Source organism: Acartia tonsa, chromosome 1 (genome assembly GCF_053477335.1).
Source record: "Acartia tonsa isolate MP-2025a chromosome 1, ASM5347733v1, whole genome shotgun sequence".
NCBI classification, from domain to species: Eukaryota; Metazoa; Arthropoda; class Copepoda; order Calanoida; family Acartiidae; genus Acartia; species Acartia tonsa.
This window is the reverse complement of record NC_137260.1, coordinates 29,657,782-29,674,555: the sequence shown is the minus strand read 5'-3', so window position 1 is coordinate 29,674,555 and position 16,774 is coordinate 29,657,782. Positions and strand designations below refer to the sequence as shown.

At 31.5% G+C, this 16,774-nt stretch overlaps 1 protein-coding gene across 3 annotated transcripts in view; it reads left to right on the top strand.

The window, feature by feature from the left end:
- LOC145317192 (uncharacterized) overlaps positions 1–16,774 on the top strand; it is a 64,364-nt gene that overhangs the window by 19,708 nt on the left and 27,882 nt on the right. For all 3 annotated transcript variants that reach the window (XM_080158176.1, XM_080158166.1, XM_080158157.1), the window contains exons 5-13: positions 1,235–1,297; positions 2,503–2,558; positions 4,249–4,336; positions 7,841–7,924; positions 8,220–8,275; positions 9,922–9,972; positions 10,478–10,588; positions 10,793–10,981; positions 11,803–11,876. In XM_080158176.1, coding sequence (XP_080014302.1) covers positions 1,235–1,297; positions 2,503–2,558; positions 4,249–4,336; positions 7,841–7,924; positions 8,220–8,275; positions 9,922–9,972; positions 10,478–10,588; positions 10,793–10,981; positions 11,803–11,876 — 772 coding nt within the window. The remainder of the gene's footprint in view (positions 1–1,234; positions 1,298–2,502; positions 2,559–4,248; positions 4,337–7,840; positions 7,925–8,219; positions 8,276–9,921; positions 9,973–10,477; positions 10,589–10,792; positions 10,982–11,802; positions 11,877–16,774) is intronic.

Here is a 16,774-nt window from a genome sequence, read left to right as displayed (position 1 = left end):
TGAAATCTAGTTTAATCCAATAAATTTGTAGGAAATTATAAAGGGATTGTTAATTGAATAATAGATTTCCATAGCGTCATGTAAAGTGAAATCACAACTTGTTTTTGATGAAATATATTGAGGTTTTTTGATGTGATTTTTATATTAAAAGATTATTGGACCCGGCCAGCTGCTAGCAAGAATATGACTCCCCCTTTTTATTTTGTTTATTTCCCTTGCCCCCACCTCCCTTCTCCCCGTCTGCCAAATTCCAAACTAACACAACGAGTTTTTATTTCCCTTGCCCCCACTTCCCTTATCCCTTCTCCCCGTCTGCAATATTCAAAACATACATAACGAGTAGCGGCATTTCATGCGCAAGTCCCCAAACTCAGTCAGAAACTGCTAAATTCTTGCACATTCCCTTTAAGCCAGTCCCCAAAGTCTGAGACTCCTAAAACTTGAATATTTGATCCATTGTCCCCTCCCTTACTCCCTGGATTTAAATAGGCAAGCAAACATATTCATTCCTGAAAATGTAAAGAATTTCATAAAAATAAAGAGAATGCTTTGGATTTGTTTGCTTTTTAACTTTTCTTCAGTTTACTAAACAATAATATTTGGCTCTTGTGATTGTGAAACAAAATTTTACTTTATCTGAAAATGTTGGATATTGGGAAGTGAAAAGTTTATTGGAAAACATTGCGCCTACAATTTTATAGAAAAATTGACAGTTTTAAACTTAATTCCATTGTTGAGTGTTGTTGTGTAATTTCTACAAGAGTATATAGGGATAATATAAATGTAATAATAAAATATATATCAATATTAGCTGTTACGATTACCTTAATTATTTAGATTTCATATAGCTGATATAAACTTTGAAAAACATTTACGTAAACAAAATATATTCAGGTTAAAGATGAGTTAAAGCAAAATATAAATAAAATTAACAAACAAATTATCTTTATTTTGAACCAAGTTCTTAGTTTTGTGTTTCAAGAGAAAAGATTAAGTTGTATTAAAATTTTACTAAGTGGTTTCATCTTCATAAGAATTCTTTTAACAAAAAGGTTTTTTTATCCTGCGAGGTGGAGCCGCCATTTTTTTCTTCAACACCGCCCTAGCTTCATCTTTGGCTCCAGACATCTAACAAATAGTCTGTTCAAGAATCGGCTCCACATTGCTTGAAATAATATAATGCAATAAAATGTAAAATATTTATTAACAAATTTAAAATTAAAATCAATTTTAGGTGACTGAGTGGCTACTAGATGTTGAGAGTCCTGATAAAGGGGATTTCACCCCAGTATCAAAGGTAACCATTCTGTAGCAGCGGGGCTTCTCTACAATTCTCATGCATTCTATTAGTTTGTGCCTTGTGGGTTCTTTCTGTTATAGTTCTCTTTAATCTATTTACACTAATTTGCTTCATTAAAATGTAAACAATTTATACAACTAGTCTTAATTATTGCAGGTAAACGCTAAATTATCATTTCAACCCTCTTTTGAATTATAATAAATTCAAAAGTGATAAATAATGATCTATTGAGTGATATTTTTTTAATAATTTGTAGTACGTTCATATCATTAAAATAAATATTTAATCAAGCAACGTAAAAAAAAGAAAACTATAATTTTGTGTGGCTGTAAAATTCCCAAGAAGGGGGGGGGGGGCATTGGATTGTTAATTACAGTAGTACCCAAAGTTTAATTAATTGTTTACTCAGAAAAATAGGTTACTTTTATTAAATTTTATTTGGTTAAAGTGTAAATCTTATTTAATATTATTAGGGTTGTACATAATTTTATCCTCCATTGTCTTATCACTTAAATTGCAGGGACATTGAAGAATAGCTAAAACAGTACAAAGACACACTTTTAATCAAACGCTTTGATAATTATAAAAAAAAACTCAATTAAAAGATTTTAGTGTGAATTCATTAAAGATATTGAAATTAAACCCATATAGTTACAAAAAATCTTAATCCTATCTTTAATTTGTTGTTTAAAGTCTTTATGCTATCCATGGAAAAGCAAAAAGATTGTTTAATTTTGAACAATTATAGCTTAATGAGGTCATGCATAAAATCCTTGAGCTAGTAATTTATACAATTTCTTCTTTGTATAGTAGAATAGGCCTGTCCAAATTATTCTTTTTTATTTTCAGTAAGATATTATTAACCGCTGTACCAATTGGGTTCTAATATTAGGTTTAATCCAGTTGGTATTAATATAAATTATGAATAAGGGAAAATTAATATAAATAATTTTTTCTCGTATTCATTCGAATCCGGTGGATAGGACCCGGTTCTCATCCATACAAAAAAACTATGCCTAGCATCTTATTATATCCAGCTTTCTACGAATATAAAAATGTACAATCATAAGATTAAAACCAGTTTTTTTAGCTGGTGCCTTCGGCACCTCGGGTCTAAAAAAAACTAGTTTTAATCTCATAATTGTACATCCTATATCCGCGGAAAGCCGTTTATAATATGATGCGAGAAATAACTAATCTAGGTTATTCCCCATCACATTCCACACAACAACACCATTGAGTCACAACAAATTAATAGGTAATATTTTTCATTCAGTATGGCTTCAAAACCGATTTGAAGAAAATATCTGGTTTTGTGCTATACTAAAAATCAAGTATTGTACCCTATTCTAGACAATTTGCCTCGAATAATAAATAAAAATCATAAAAATAAATCATTAAATGTGGACAATTTTACAATTTTTACTGCATCAATAAACAAACATTAATAGTACCTTTAAAGTTTTGGAAATTTAGTTACGTACAATACAAAAGAATAATATCTAAACTAAAATCATTGGATTTGATTGTTTTAAATAAAATGAAAAATACAAGGTTTAAAACAATCAGATATTATTAAGGTCTATTATAATAATTATATTGTAGATGTTGAGGATTGTAAAAAATGGTCAACTATGATAATTATATTCTAGGGATGAGGATTGTACAACATGGTCAACTATGAAAATTATATTGTAGGGATGAGGATTGTACAACATGGTCATCTATGATAATTATCTTCTAGAGGGATGAGGATTGTACAACATGGTCAACTATGATAATTATCTTCTAGGGATGAGGATTGTACAACATGGTCAACTATGATAATTATATTGTAGGGATGAGGAATGTACAACATGGTCAACTATGATAATTATCTTCTAGAGGGATAAGGATTGTACAATATGGTCAACTATGATAATTATATTGTAGGGATGAGGATTGTACAACATGGTCAACTATAATAATTATCTTCTAGGGATGAGGATTGTACAACATGGTCAACTATGATAATTATATTCTAGTGATGAGGATTGTACAACTTGATCAACTATGATAATTATATTCTAGGGATGAGGATTGTACAACATGGTCAACTATGATAATTATATTCTAGGGATGAGGATTGTACAACTTGATCAACTATGATAATTATATTCTAGGGATGAGGATTGTACAACATGGTCAACTATGATAATTATATTCTAGGGATGAGGACTGTACAACATGGTCAACTATGATAATTATATTCTAGGGATGAGGACTGTACAACATGGTCAACTATGAAAATTATATTGTAGGGATGAGGATTGTACAACATGGTCATCTATGATAATTATCTTCTAGAGGGATGAGGATTGTACAACATGGTCAACTATGATAATTATCTTCTAGGGATGAGGATTGTACAGCATGGTCAACTATGATAATTATATTGTAGGGATGAGGATTGTACAACATGGTCAACTATGATAATTATCTTCTAGAGGGATAAGGATTGTACAATATGGTCAACTATGATAATTATATTGTAGGGATGAGGATTGTACAACATGGTCAACTATAATAATTATTTTCTAGGGATGAGGATTGTACAACATGGTCAACTATGATAATTATATTCTAGTGATGAGGATTGTACAACTTGATCAACTATGATAATTATATTCTAGGGATGAGGATTGTACAACATGGTCAACTATGATAATTATATTCTAGGGATGAGGATTGTACAACTTGATCAACTATGATAATTATATTCTAGGGATGAGGATTGTACAACATGGTCAACTATGATAATTATATTCTAGGGATGAGGACTGTACAACATGGTCAACTATGATAATTATATTCTAGGGATGAGGATTGTACAACTTGATCAACTATGATAATTATATTCTAGGGATGAGGATTGTACAACATGGTCAACTATGATAATTATATTCTAGGGATGAGGACTGTACAACATGGTCAACTGTCTCATGGTCAAGTCTGTATGAACGAGCTACAGATAGTTCTCTTTCCTGGGCTGATGACGTAAGTATTAATAGCGCAGCTGCTCTTCATATTATTATTGATAAGTTTGCTTCTTCTAATATAAAAGTTTTTTTTTCATAGTTTAATAGGTACTTGTAATTTATCTCTTAACCCTGTGGAAGAGGAAAACTAGATTAAAATTAGCAACATACCATAATAAACCTTATTTTAGTAGAGCTTTACAAATTCAGCGGTTAGAGAAAAATAGACAGACAGACATTATGTTCTTATAATTTACTAGATATATGTATCTACTTTTTATTTCAGACTTAAAATATTTTTCTTAGTTTCCCTACCTATGGTTATTTCAACTTTGTTCGAATTCAATGCAGAACTGAAAACTAAGTTTTATCTATAATAAATAAAAAGATACTTTCAATGACTTAACAAAAGAAAAGTTAGAAAATTGTCTGATGATTCGTGGACGATTCTAATGATTGACTTTGCAAAAACCAAAACTTTAGTGCATCACAAAGTTTTGCAATATTGTTGGCATCTCAAACTTGACAAATTAAAAACAAAGTTTAGGTTTGATTTAATTTTAAGATTAAAGTTAGCTCTAATGTACAAACATCCCAAATCATTAAATTCATGGATAAGGGATGGGAAAAGTTGCAAAATATTATTCCAGGCCTATTTCACAACTCTCTCAAAAAATGGAAAGGTGCATTAGTTAGTTTAGAAAAATATGAACAATGATGAAATAGCTATTATATGAATGCAAAGAAAAAAAGTTTGTTTTTGAGATGGTTAAATCTGATTTATTTTCAAACATTTTAAGGGAGGTCTATTTCACCCCAAAATTCGCATATGGAAATAAACACCGCTTTAGCCCCCCAGCTTTTATTAATAAATTAAGTAGAATTGAATAAGTACATGGGTAACATTCTATCAACTAATTGTTCCATAGCATACATATAAATTAAGAATTTTTTTTAAAGCTTAATTTTATATTAAAAATAAACTGAAAAGTTCAATTAAGTATACAATAATTTTTAGCAAAATTAATGGAAATATTTTTTAACAAAACATAGTAAACTTTTATTTACATATTGAACTAGTTTGTATTTGTAATCATTTAGGTGGGTTATCAATTCCACATGAAATATTACTTTTAAATTGTCTGAAGACATGAGCTTTTCACATTGTTCTAAAGTATAAAAAGTTGAATCCTACTCAGTCTTCAAAAAACGATCTCTCTGTTTATGTTTTGCTATATGGACTTTTATTAATGTGTAGATTTAATAATAAGTTGATGTGATTAAACGCAATATACAGGGTGCGGCACATAAATCCGGACTTTTTTTAATTTTTAAACAAATGAACATAAAATCGTCAATTTTAAAGATTTTATTAAATTTTAAAAACTGAGAGGCAGAATAGGTATTTGACTATTAGATAATTCAAAAAAATGGCCGCCAGTCTCATTCGCCGCCTCTACCCGCCTCCTCAACCGCCGGCAGGCACGGTCAAAATGTACCTGTCCAAGCTGGCGAAGTTCTCCTTGATAGTGGCAATGAGGGAGGTCTTTGTGATATGGGCACTTCTATTGGTTCATGCTTCAAAGTAGCTTTAGGCCTAAAAGTCCATTGAATTAAGATCAGGCTGTTGGGAGGCCACATTTCCTTAGAAACGTGAGTAACCGCAGGGTCCAAATTAACACAACTTTCAAGCTACCCTTAGACACGGAGGCTTTCATTTGGACCACAGTTGAGCTACAACGACGTTTTTTACCTTTTTGAAAATGGCATGTCGATTCAGCTAGGATTGTCAGCGCAATGCATAGTCTAAAATGAGTTTTAAAGTTCCATATGGATCCCTGAAATCGAAAAACCGAGAAATATTAACAATTTTTCACCATTTTTGACGTTTTTGACATCTTAAAATCTGACACGTTTCACTTTGCTGGAGTACTACGGCCAAGCCATTTCAGATAGCAAGCTCTAGTCTTTTCTAGTGTCTTACTTATGTATCTAACAGTATCTCCAGCAAGTTTTATATGCATATCTCACCTACAGATAGGCTGAGGTCAGATTTAGTGGGCCCTAGTCGAGAATCAAGATTAAACCACCTGCGCATTTCGAATCTGCCTTGTTGAACATATGCGCGGCCAGCTCGTAATACACGTCCATCTTCGTCCAAAGTTTTTTTTGTGCTAAAAGGTCATTATCTAAGCTTTTTATAGTGGGGTCAAACGTCCTGATTGGTCAAGTAGTTTTGATGCTATGGCCGTTTAAAAAAAGTCCGGATTTATGTGCCGCACCCTGTATATTGTTGTCATTCTGATAGCAAAAAATTTCCATTGTTGTCATTCTAATAGCAGAAATTTATGTTTGCTAAAAAAGAAAAGTTGCTTCATCGCTTTAAAAAGGAGGCTGAGACCTAATTTTCGGACAGGTTTCCCATCCCGTATCCCTGATTAGATTTTGCAAACTTAAGTAGATAATCTGGACTCGGCAGTCGTTCCTTAAATTGTACAGCTGCGAATGTACTTGAGAAAATACAAATTAAATTTTTCGGCTTCCTTAAAGCCACACTCGATGAGAGTTGATCTTTTTTTGGACAAGTTACAGTGTGTTTTTTTTATGAGAACTTTTTTGAAAGCAATTTTACCCCACTTATAGTTATCAGAATTTATTGATTAATGGCTTATTTTCTTCGTTTTTTAATGCAATTAATAGAACATTAAAAAAATATTTCAGTTTTTTAATTAAAAAGTACAGTAAAATCTAAAATTCAAAACTTAGGTGACAAAATCAAAATGGTTTTAGCGCATTTTTCTTATGCTCAAATCTTCTACCCTTTGCAAGAAAAAAATTGGATTTTCAGTAGTGTACTTTGGGGGGCCATTACTCCCTCCCTGATTGAGATATGACCTGCAAACTTTGATATATTCTAGTACATGTCCCCAATAGTTTCGTATCAATTTTTAGCTCTAGATCTTAACTTTGAAGCGTTTTGCAGCCATTCTTGCAAAAGGTAGAAGATTTGAACATAAGAAAAATGCGCTAAAACCATTTTTAGATGTTGACACCTAAGTTTTAAATTTTACATTTTACTGTACTTTTTAAACAAAAACTGTAATATTTTTTAATGTTCTATTAATTGCATTAAAAAACGAAGAAAATAAGCCATTAATCATTAAATTCGGATAACTATAAGTGGGGTAAAATTGCTTTCAAAAAAGTTCTCATAAAAAAAACACTGTATTTTGAAAATAGATGGATTCAAATTTGGCGGCACCGAGCATTAAAAAAGAATAGAAATATTGAACTAAAAATATGTATTTTGTAAAACCTAACGTTTAATATTTTTAATTGTAGTCGTGTTAGGTAATTCCAATCCTAACTTTTAATTCTAAATTCTAATTTCTAAAAGCTTTTTATTTTGAGAGATGGTTGAATTTGATATGGCCTATATCCCTTTACCCAACCCCTCCCTACCCTCCCCTGCACGTCCCTAAAATATACCCATACTACACAAAAAACAATTTTGTACTTTTAGGAATGTGAGAAAGCGACAACGGAAAAGGTGAAAACCTTATTTGATGAGATTGAAGACTGTCTTTATTCTACACAACCTGAAAAGGTAAGGTTTCTCTTTACGTTAATACTCTCACAAGTTAATGCGAATGGTGTTTGTAGCTGACATATCATCACATGACTTTACTTAATGACACTTTATCTTCATTATATTATTCTAGTAATGTTATATATTCACAGTATTATGCTGATGTAAAAAAAAAAACAGTAGAAAAGCTTGATATGGAGAACTATTCTTGTTGAAGGCTTTCAAACAACTGGAAACGTATTAAATAAGAACTTTTTAATGATCAACAAACTTTGTCAAAAAAGGAAAATACAAATTGAAATAAATGTTTTAGAATTCAACACAGAGCAAAGAATGTCAGATATGGAGAGAACATTTCATGCATCTAAGGTAAAACAATATTTTTACATAACAATTTTTAAGAAATTCTATATCTAAAATTGATTTTCTTCAAATTCAATTTTCTTGAAATATTTTACGAATTGCTTTGTTCTTTTCAAGAGTGTCTCTTCCCCTTAAGTATTTTGGGTTAAAATAAGGGTAATTGATTTTGGGATTAGGTATTCCTATAATTGAAGAAAAACATATCCAATACAAAAAAATATTATCAAAAACGTCATAATTGGGATCTTTGACAAAGTAGCCTCGGACAAAGTAGCCTCCGGACAAAGTAGCCTCTAGGACAAAGTAGCCCCGGGACATTTACTTAAGAAAAGTAGCCTCCCAAGGAAAGTGTTAATAAAGGTCATGGCCGCAGCGCTCGGCTCCCTGGCCTGCCTAGCCGCGGGCGCTCGGCTCCTAGCCTATAACTTAACCTAACCTAAACATTGTAAAAACAATATCTAAAATTGCAAAAACAATATTAAAAATTGTAAAAATCTACCAAGCAATTTTTGTAAAATCCACAAAATTCTAAACCACCAATATATTTTCCTTAGAATGCTACTTTTCTTAAGTAAATGTCCCGAGGCTACTTTGTCCGAGACTACTTTTTCCATGTTTCCATAATTGCCATTTCAAAACACCTATTTTTTCTCTTTTTTGAGGAGGAGTCCCACCCCCACCACCTCCAAAGCCTTAAACCCAGGGAGTAAGGGAGGGGACAATGGATCGAATATTCAATTTTTAAGAGTCTCAGACTTTGGGTACTGGCGTAAAGGGAATTTGCACGAATTCAGCAGTTTCTGGCTGACTTTAGGTACTAGCGCATCAATTCCCCGCTAACTATCTGAGTTAGTTTTGAATATTGCAGACAGAAAAATTTGTTATTGATGGCTGGTTTTAACAAATATTTTTTCCCAAGAAAATGTCATTTCATGTATAGAAACTCTACTGTGATATTTATGTATTAAAAATCTAAGAACCCTTTGAATTTAGGTAGCAAATAAAAATATATGAGAAGGGTTGACAAATTTCTAAACAAGACTTTTCTTGTGATTAATTACAGAATGTTTACTACATTGTGATGTATTGGTAATTTAATTTTCAAGTAAATGATTTTTTCTTAGAACTAATTTTGTTTTAATTTATATTACCACTAGTGGCTTCGCCCCTAGCCTGAAGGGGCTTCACCCCATGAGGCAATGGAAAGTCAACCCTCCAGAATAATTTTACAGTTATATTTTCAAAAAAGTTATTCTTTGCCGAATTTCTCTTTGGTAAAATTAAACCCAGGTTGTGCGCCGTTTGCACAAAAATTTCAATTCGTAAAAATTAAACCCAGGTTGTTCACCGTATATCTCGTACGGGGTGAGCATAAGCAAGCCCAATCGGTTCAGCGGTTACTGAGATCTCAAGCTTCAGACGGACAGACATCAGGCTACTTTGTATTATAGATGATCCCTTTACAATTTTGGTCATATTTTCTAGATAAATCTGGTTTTCATTGCTTTTCAGCGAAAACTATTAAATTGAATTAATTGCCCATTGTCCCCTCCCTTACTCCCTACTTAAACCTCATTAATAGCCGGCAGTTAGTTGTGCTAAGAATTTACTGAATGACAAACAGACGGAATGTTTAATATTTATTTATTTAGGATTGTCGGAAAAAGTATAGACTTCTCAAATATGCAAACACAACAAAACAGGTAAAAAAGTTAAATTTATTCACCTTAAAATTTTCTAGCTATTAATCAGACAAAATATATTATTTATCTGTTTTATGTATGGTATATTATTGTTACAAATTTTGAGGCTAACAGAATATAATGTTGAAGTTTAAAGCAAAATTGTTTTTCCGCAGATGCTCTAACTCTGGTTATGATATTTCTCATACTTTTTGATGTGTAATTAATCGTTAGTATATGTTAATTTCTTAATGTGAAGATTATTGTATACTTTGAACTTACAGAAAACTACTTTTATATAGATTTGAGTTGACCAAAATTTAAGGCCAAATCTTATATCATATTTTATCTTTATTCTTGAGGTAAGCTGTACTGCTAAAGTTTATGTCCTTGTTGTATTGAAAAGCTGAAGCACACATTTTAACTTTAATTTAACTCTATTTCTTCATTTAATGTACATTACTTTAAAGAGCTGAAAGACGAGGAACAGGGTTATTGGATTGTGTTTGAAAATTATTTATTTTAGGAGGAAAGTTGTATTAGAAGGATCTGTTGATGGGAAGGGTGGATTACGAAGTAGAACTCGCCCAGACATCAAGAAAATTCCACATAGAGAAAAAAGGGAAAATAAATCCAGGTTTTTACAAATTGATTTATAATTAAATTTTTCTTTTTGTATTTTCCACTTCTATTTCTATATTAAAGTTTACTTCCGTATTTTCATATTGAAATATATTTTTCAACTCAAAGAAAGAATTTTCAGCTGAAAAGTTTCTTTAGTTTCAATTTAATTGTTTAATTCTCAATATTAATCTTAATTCGATCACAAGAAATTTCGTAGGGAAAGTTCGTTGGTAGAAGGAAGAAAATTAAATGGACAGCCCAGAAGACTTGACAAGCCTGTTGTTGCTTTTGTTGACACGGCTGTTATCGAGGAAGTGGGAGATGGGTGGCACAGTGACGGGGAGGAGGAAGTTGTTTACGCACAGCACGGATTCAGCTTCACTCCACAACCTAATCAACATCCTAGGTATCAATATTTTGTTTTGTTTATGTAGAAAAGATACATATAACATTGTTGAAAATATGTTTTTGGTTTTAGCTTAGCGCTCTGTATATTATTATTAATGGAGGATTTAAAACCATATTGAATCCTCATTCCTCTATACGAAAACGGATATATCCTATTATTACCTAACATCCATCCTAATGAAATGATTCCAGGTGAAAGGTAAACCTTACAACTAAATGAATATATTTTAAGAAATATAATAAACCCTAACAAACGTCGGCTAAACAAACTAAGTTATATCTTACAAATGGAATAATAAAATCCAATACATATTTAATATATAATCATAATTCAAATAAGCAAGTTATACTTTAAATGTTTGGCTGTAAATCAGTTTTTGTTTTTCTATTGAAATGTTACGTCTCTGTTTTCATGGAAAGATTAACATGACAGATTTTCTCCAAAAAATGAGACTCTTATTTTTTATAATTATTATGAGATTATCAAATCTCATTTTCCTCTTTGTCTATTTAACTATTTATATTTACGCATATTTTGATAAAATAAATTGATATTGTAAATAACCTAATATGTTTATATTATGTAAAATGCTTTAAAGCTCGAGTTTAGTAATCGTATAATTTACATATTTCAAATTGATAGCAAGACCGTCTATATCCAAAAATACACTCTCAAAATAAGTTTTTGGTCTTTGTAGATTGTAGGATTGAAGGAAACTTTAATAAATCTGACTTAAAATCAAATTATTTTATTTAAAGAATAGACAATAAAATGATATATTAACAAAAACATATTATATTTAATTATTCCTTTTTTAGTGCTCAATTTACTGATAGCCCACACAAATTTGTGGAGGAGAAAATTGTGTCTGAGCTACTGGTTAATCTTCTAGGTAAATATACAGAAACATAGAGATACGACAATGGGCAATTAATTCATTTTAAAGGTAAATCTTAATTGTCTCGAAAAAAAGATATCTAGAAAAAGTGACATTTTATAAAAATCAAGAAAAGAAAAAAGTTTAAATAAAAGGTTTATTTTACAAGTTGGGGTTTATATTCCATGATTAATCACAAAAAAATCACATCCCATATCATATTTTCAAAAAATAGGGGTTATATAGAGGTTATTTATAGAAGTATATAGTTTCTTTGAAAGCTAGATTGATTAGAATAAAAATACATTTTCAGAACCAACCTTTTATCGGGGCATTGGAGATGCGATCCTCAATTTTCAAATTCTTTGAACGTACATATGAGACTTTTACAGAAATGCTTCGCATCCACAACTATCTATCTATGCTTGATATAAAATCAACACTATATAGATCATATTATGAACCTTTGATTGACACGTGCCCTGCAATTAACTAGTAGCACTCAGGGGCAAGACACAATTACTTTAGCTAGGCCCAAGGCATTATTTGTATCAATTTATGCATTCATAGGCCTGTTTCTACCTATATGACACCACATATGGGTAACGAAAGCCTATTCATGGTAATCTGTATGTGATTTGCTAATAGTATATGTTTATTAAAGATATTATGTTTATAGTTAATGTAATCATATAAACAACCAGTACATATATGTATGCCTACAACTATGCCTGATTTACGTCACATATTAACACACAGATATTTAATTGCACAGACAAACACTAAACTCCTGGTCCAGAGCTAATGTTATAGCATGTACCTCTTGAATTTATTCAGTTATTTACTAACTCTCCTACCATCAACTTCTCTTTCTGGCTTTAAAAAGGTAATGACTTAGTTGTTTGGCATGCATTGTAGTTTAAATTTAGGCCCCTTAGTACTTAGCATGAATTGAGCTCAGGCCTTATGTTAGAACTCTAACACTTAGCACAATTCACTGCTTGGGACTTAGGGCACATTTCTGTCCTACTCTACTTATAATTTTAACACTTATCCTGTAAATATTTCCATACTTAACTTATGCACTTGTGATATAAATACACTTTATAAAAACATTTTCCTTCCTTAATACTTAATATACTTATATGATTCTAATCGAATATCAAAACCAACCATTTATTCTTAGGTTAAAGCAACATAATACTTCGCGTGGGTCTTTTGTTGAGCTTCCACCAGCTCAACCAAATTCGTATTATACTTGTGGGAATAGAGGGTTAAGCATTCTAAATAAGCGAACCGACGATGAGAATGTCTATGTGTATTGCATTAAAATTAGGTTTTAGTAGTACTCATAGAAGAGCGGTCTCCATACATAAATATGGACAAACGCCCCTTTCGCACACACAATGGTGCAACTTACCGGTTGTATCTTGGAAAAATTTTACTTCATAAATTTTTTTCTTTTTTCCTTACCGTACCCGAACCGCCTAAGGCAGGTATTTTTACCAAAATCGAATAATTGTAGCTATGGCAAAATCGGATTTACCAAAACCTGTGATACTATTTGAGAGCAAGGTTAGGACTATGAGGCGTTTGAAGAGATAGGGACTGAAAGGCACGACACAAATGCAATTGAGAGCCTCGTGTACGAGCAGTTGCACTAGCTGACACTCTAGAGGCCCTAGAGAATGCTAGCATATTTGTGGCCATTGGTCGCCGCCCTATAAGGACACTCGCACTGGTTGACACTCTAGAGGCCCTAGAGAATACCAGCACACCGGCACCTCCATGTCCGCCTCTCTTTAGTAAAACACTTGGGTTGGAATAATCTATGATTGAGCTATGTGCAAAATTTTGATTTCTGGACTTAGTCAGAATTTTGAAATTTAGGAGTTGTGCTAGGTGGCGGAGTATATATATAAATCTTCGGACTTAGTATGATTTTTACTTATTCGAAAATTCTCTAAGTGTTGAAATACTTGAATCTTTGATACTTAAGCCAGAACTTATTAAGAATCAAGCATGAAGTAACTTTTCATTTATAAGCTATCAAAATACTATTTGTAAAGGACCATTTTGAACTGCCTTATTAAATGAAAACTTAGGAGCAAATCCTATAGAACACGGGAAACGCTGTTAGTTGGGATACATATTGTCTTTGGAGCCATGTTTCTGAAACAATATGCCGAAAGCAGTTAGTACTCTTGAGTCGTAGTAAAGGGCCAAAAGATTATTACAAACTTGTAGCATTTATACACAAGTTAAACTGTACTAATACTTTGGTGCCGTTAGAACCGATTTTCTGAGATTTGCACTTACTTATACATGCCTAGGACTTATATTCTTAATGCAATTCTGATTTATACGCGGATGTATCAAAATAAAACTATTGCCTCTAAAATTTTGAGTTAAACAAAATATTTCAAAGTCTCAAAGATATTCTCAACATCGATCGGTTGGAATGATATAAGTGTAGACAAATTGCTGTATGCAATCAGAGACCTCCTGAGACTCTGAGCAAAATATTCCACTTTTGGACTTAGCACCGTTTCTATTTCTTTTGTTACAGAGAGAATCTCGAATTTCTGGACTTATAGTAATTTTTATGAAATTGGGAACTTGGTTGGAAATTTACCAAAATTCGGACTTGTAATAATTACGATTTTTTCCAACTAGATTAACAAATTTCATTTTCCACACTTAAAAGAAAATTTTGTCTTAGAGTATTTTTGTCTTAGCCAAAATATTCCGATTATGGACTTAGAGAGATTCTACTTCTTTTGGTGAAGGATAATTCTAACACTCTAATACTTTATAATTTTAAAATCCTTAACTTAGCGAGATTTGCATTTAGTCAAAATATTCCAATAGTGGACTTAGAGTGATTCTATTTCTTTTGACTTATAGGCAATCTCTAAAGTAGATTTGTGAATGAACTGTTAGGAAATTTCATCTCGGACAAAATATTCCACGTCTGGACTTAGAGTAATTCTATTTCTTTTGTCTCAAGAAAATTTCACTATTTTTGTACTTAGCATAATTTCATTGAAAGATTTTTGGACTTAGTCAAAATTCACTAATTTTGTACTTGGTATAATTTCAAAAAAAAAAAAAAAATCTTTTGACTTAGTCAAAATTTGCTAACTTTTTGTACTTAAGATAATTTTTGATTTTTTCCTGGGCCAAAGTTTATTGATTTTGTACTTAGAATATTTTCATTAGAAACTTTTTGGACTTAGTCAAAATTTTCCAACTTTGGACTTAGAGTGATTCTATTTTATTTTGACTTAGAAAGTTTTTAATTCAATCTTAACTTAGAAAAATCTTTTGTTTGTATGTTCCTTACAAACACATACATAGATACAATAAACAGTTCACTCAACAATAAGTAGGACATGAAAACTAAATTTTTACTTGCTTTGCTAATGCTAAAATTTCTATTTCATGTGCCGCCAGAATTCAACAGACAACTTGAGAAGAGTTATAAACCATCAATCATTAGTGATAGTGAATATTAGTGATTTAAAAGTATAGTCAACAACCTAAGCCCTATATGTAATTTAAAAGCACACTTATAAGAGACAAAGTTCTAGTAACCAAACGCAGCAAAAGGTTGCAGCAGCCTATCTTGGGAGTCTTGGGACGTCTCTAAAAGAAGTAGCAAGTAATATTGGAAGTACTCTACTGTCTTTATAAAACATCCGGATTAAAACAAAGAAAGAATATTTTCTTTTATACCATTGAGAAAATTTAATTTTACTTAGGATTATTAGTATAAAATCTATAACCAAGTAAAATAAAGTGTGTACATATAGTTCATAGTCTTTATAATCTAAAATTGTTACCTTTTTAGAAAAAAAAGTGCACTAATTCAGCTAATTTGATTTTCAATAATATTTGACCAAGCAATAACACCAACCTTGTAGTCTACTTTAAAGAGTTTGATTGACAACTTCCAGCGTATAGATTGATCACCTTGCGTAGGATATCACACTTCAGTAAGACACATAGAATATTGTGTTCTCACTAATTAAGTAGAGCACATCCGGTCTATAATAACCTTGAAAACAGACTGATTATATTCATATATATAGGATAATCTAAATTGAGTCTCAATAATATAGTTATAAGGATTGAAATCACAAGTGAAGCCCCGTAATAATTCGCGAATAATACTTAGTAGGATTGGTAGGCATACCCTAATACAACTATAAGTATTGGGTGCGAGATCTTTGATATTCAGGCAAAACAGTTGCAATACTACTAGAATATAGACGATCCTTTGGGAGTGAACCTTAGTAAGTTATATTCATAAAGCCTTACAGGAATAAGCAGATTGTAAGCTACATATCCTTAGAGTGAAGTAAGAATTCAACAAGGATTATAAATTGCTGTTTTTCTCAACAATAACATTTGCTAGGAAAAGTCGACGCCTAAGCAAATAACAGTTAATTTGTGATAGTATATTAGCATACCCAAATTAACTTCGCTGCAAACTTTAACATTCTATCTAACCTTATAGCTAATTTGTATAGCTAACTAACCCACATTAGCTTTGTAAGCAAATATAGAATAAATCTGAGTAAAAGTGTTTCTACAGTTGAGCTTAATTAAGGATAAGAGTGCATTAGCGCACACTCCAGAATAAGATTCCAAGCTCACACGCAAGCATTCACGACGTAGAAACAACTGTAGGTGAAGTAGACAATACATACTCATCTATATTTAACAATTTTAAAAGAAAAATTTGTTATTGTAAACAATTCCTGATTGTTTTAACGTTAAGCGCATTAGTCGGTTTCTTCTTGTACCTCTGCTATTTAAATCCTAAAATAGTACAACATCTCATAAGCTTCTTTAAAGAACTCATAGAAAGTTTAAAAGCTTTAAGCTAGCTGTAATGCCATTATTTA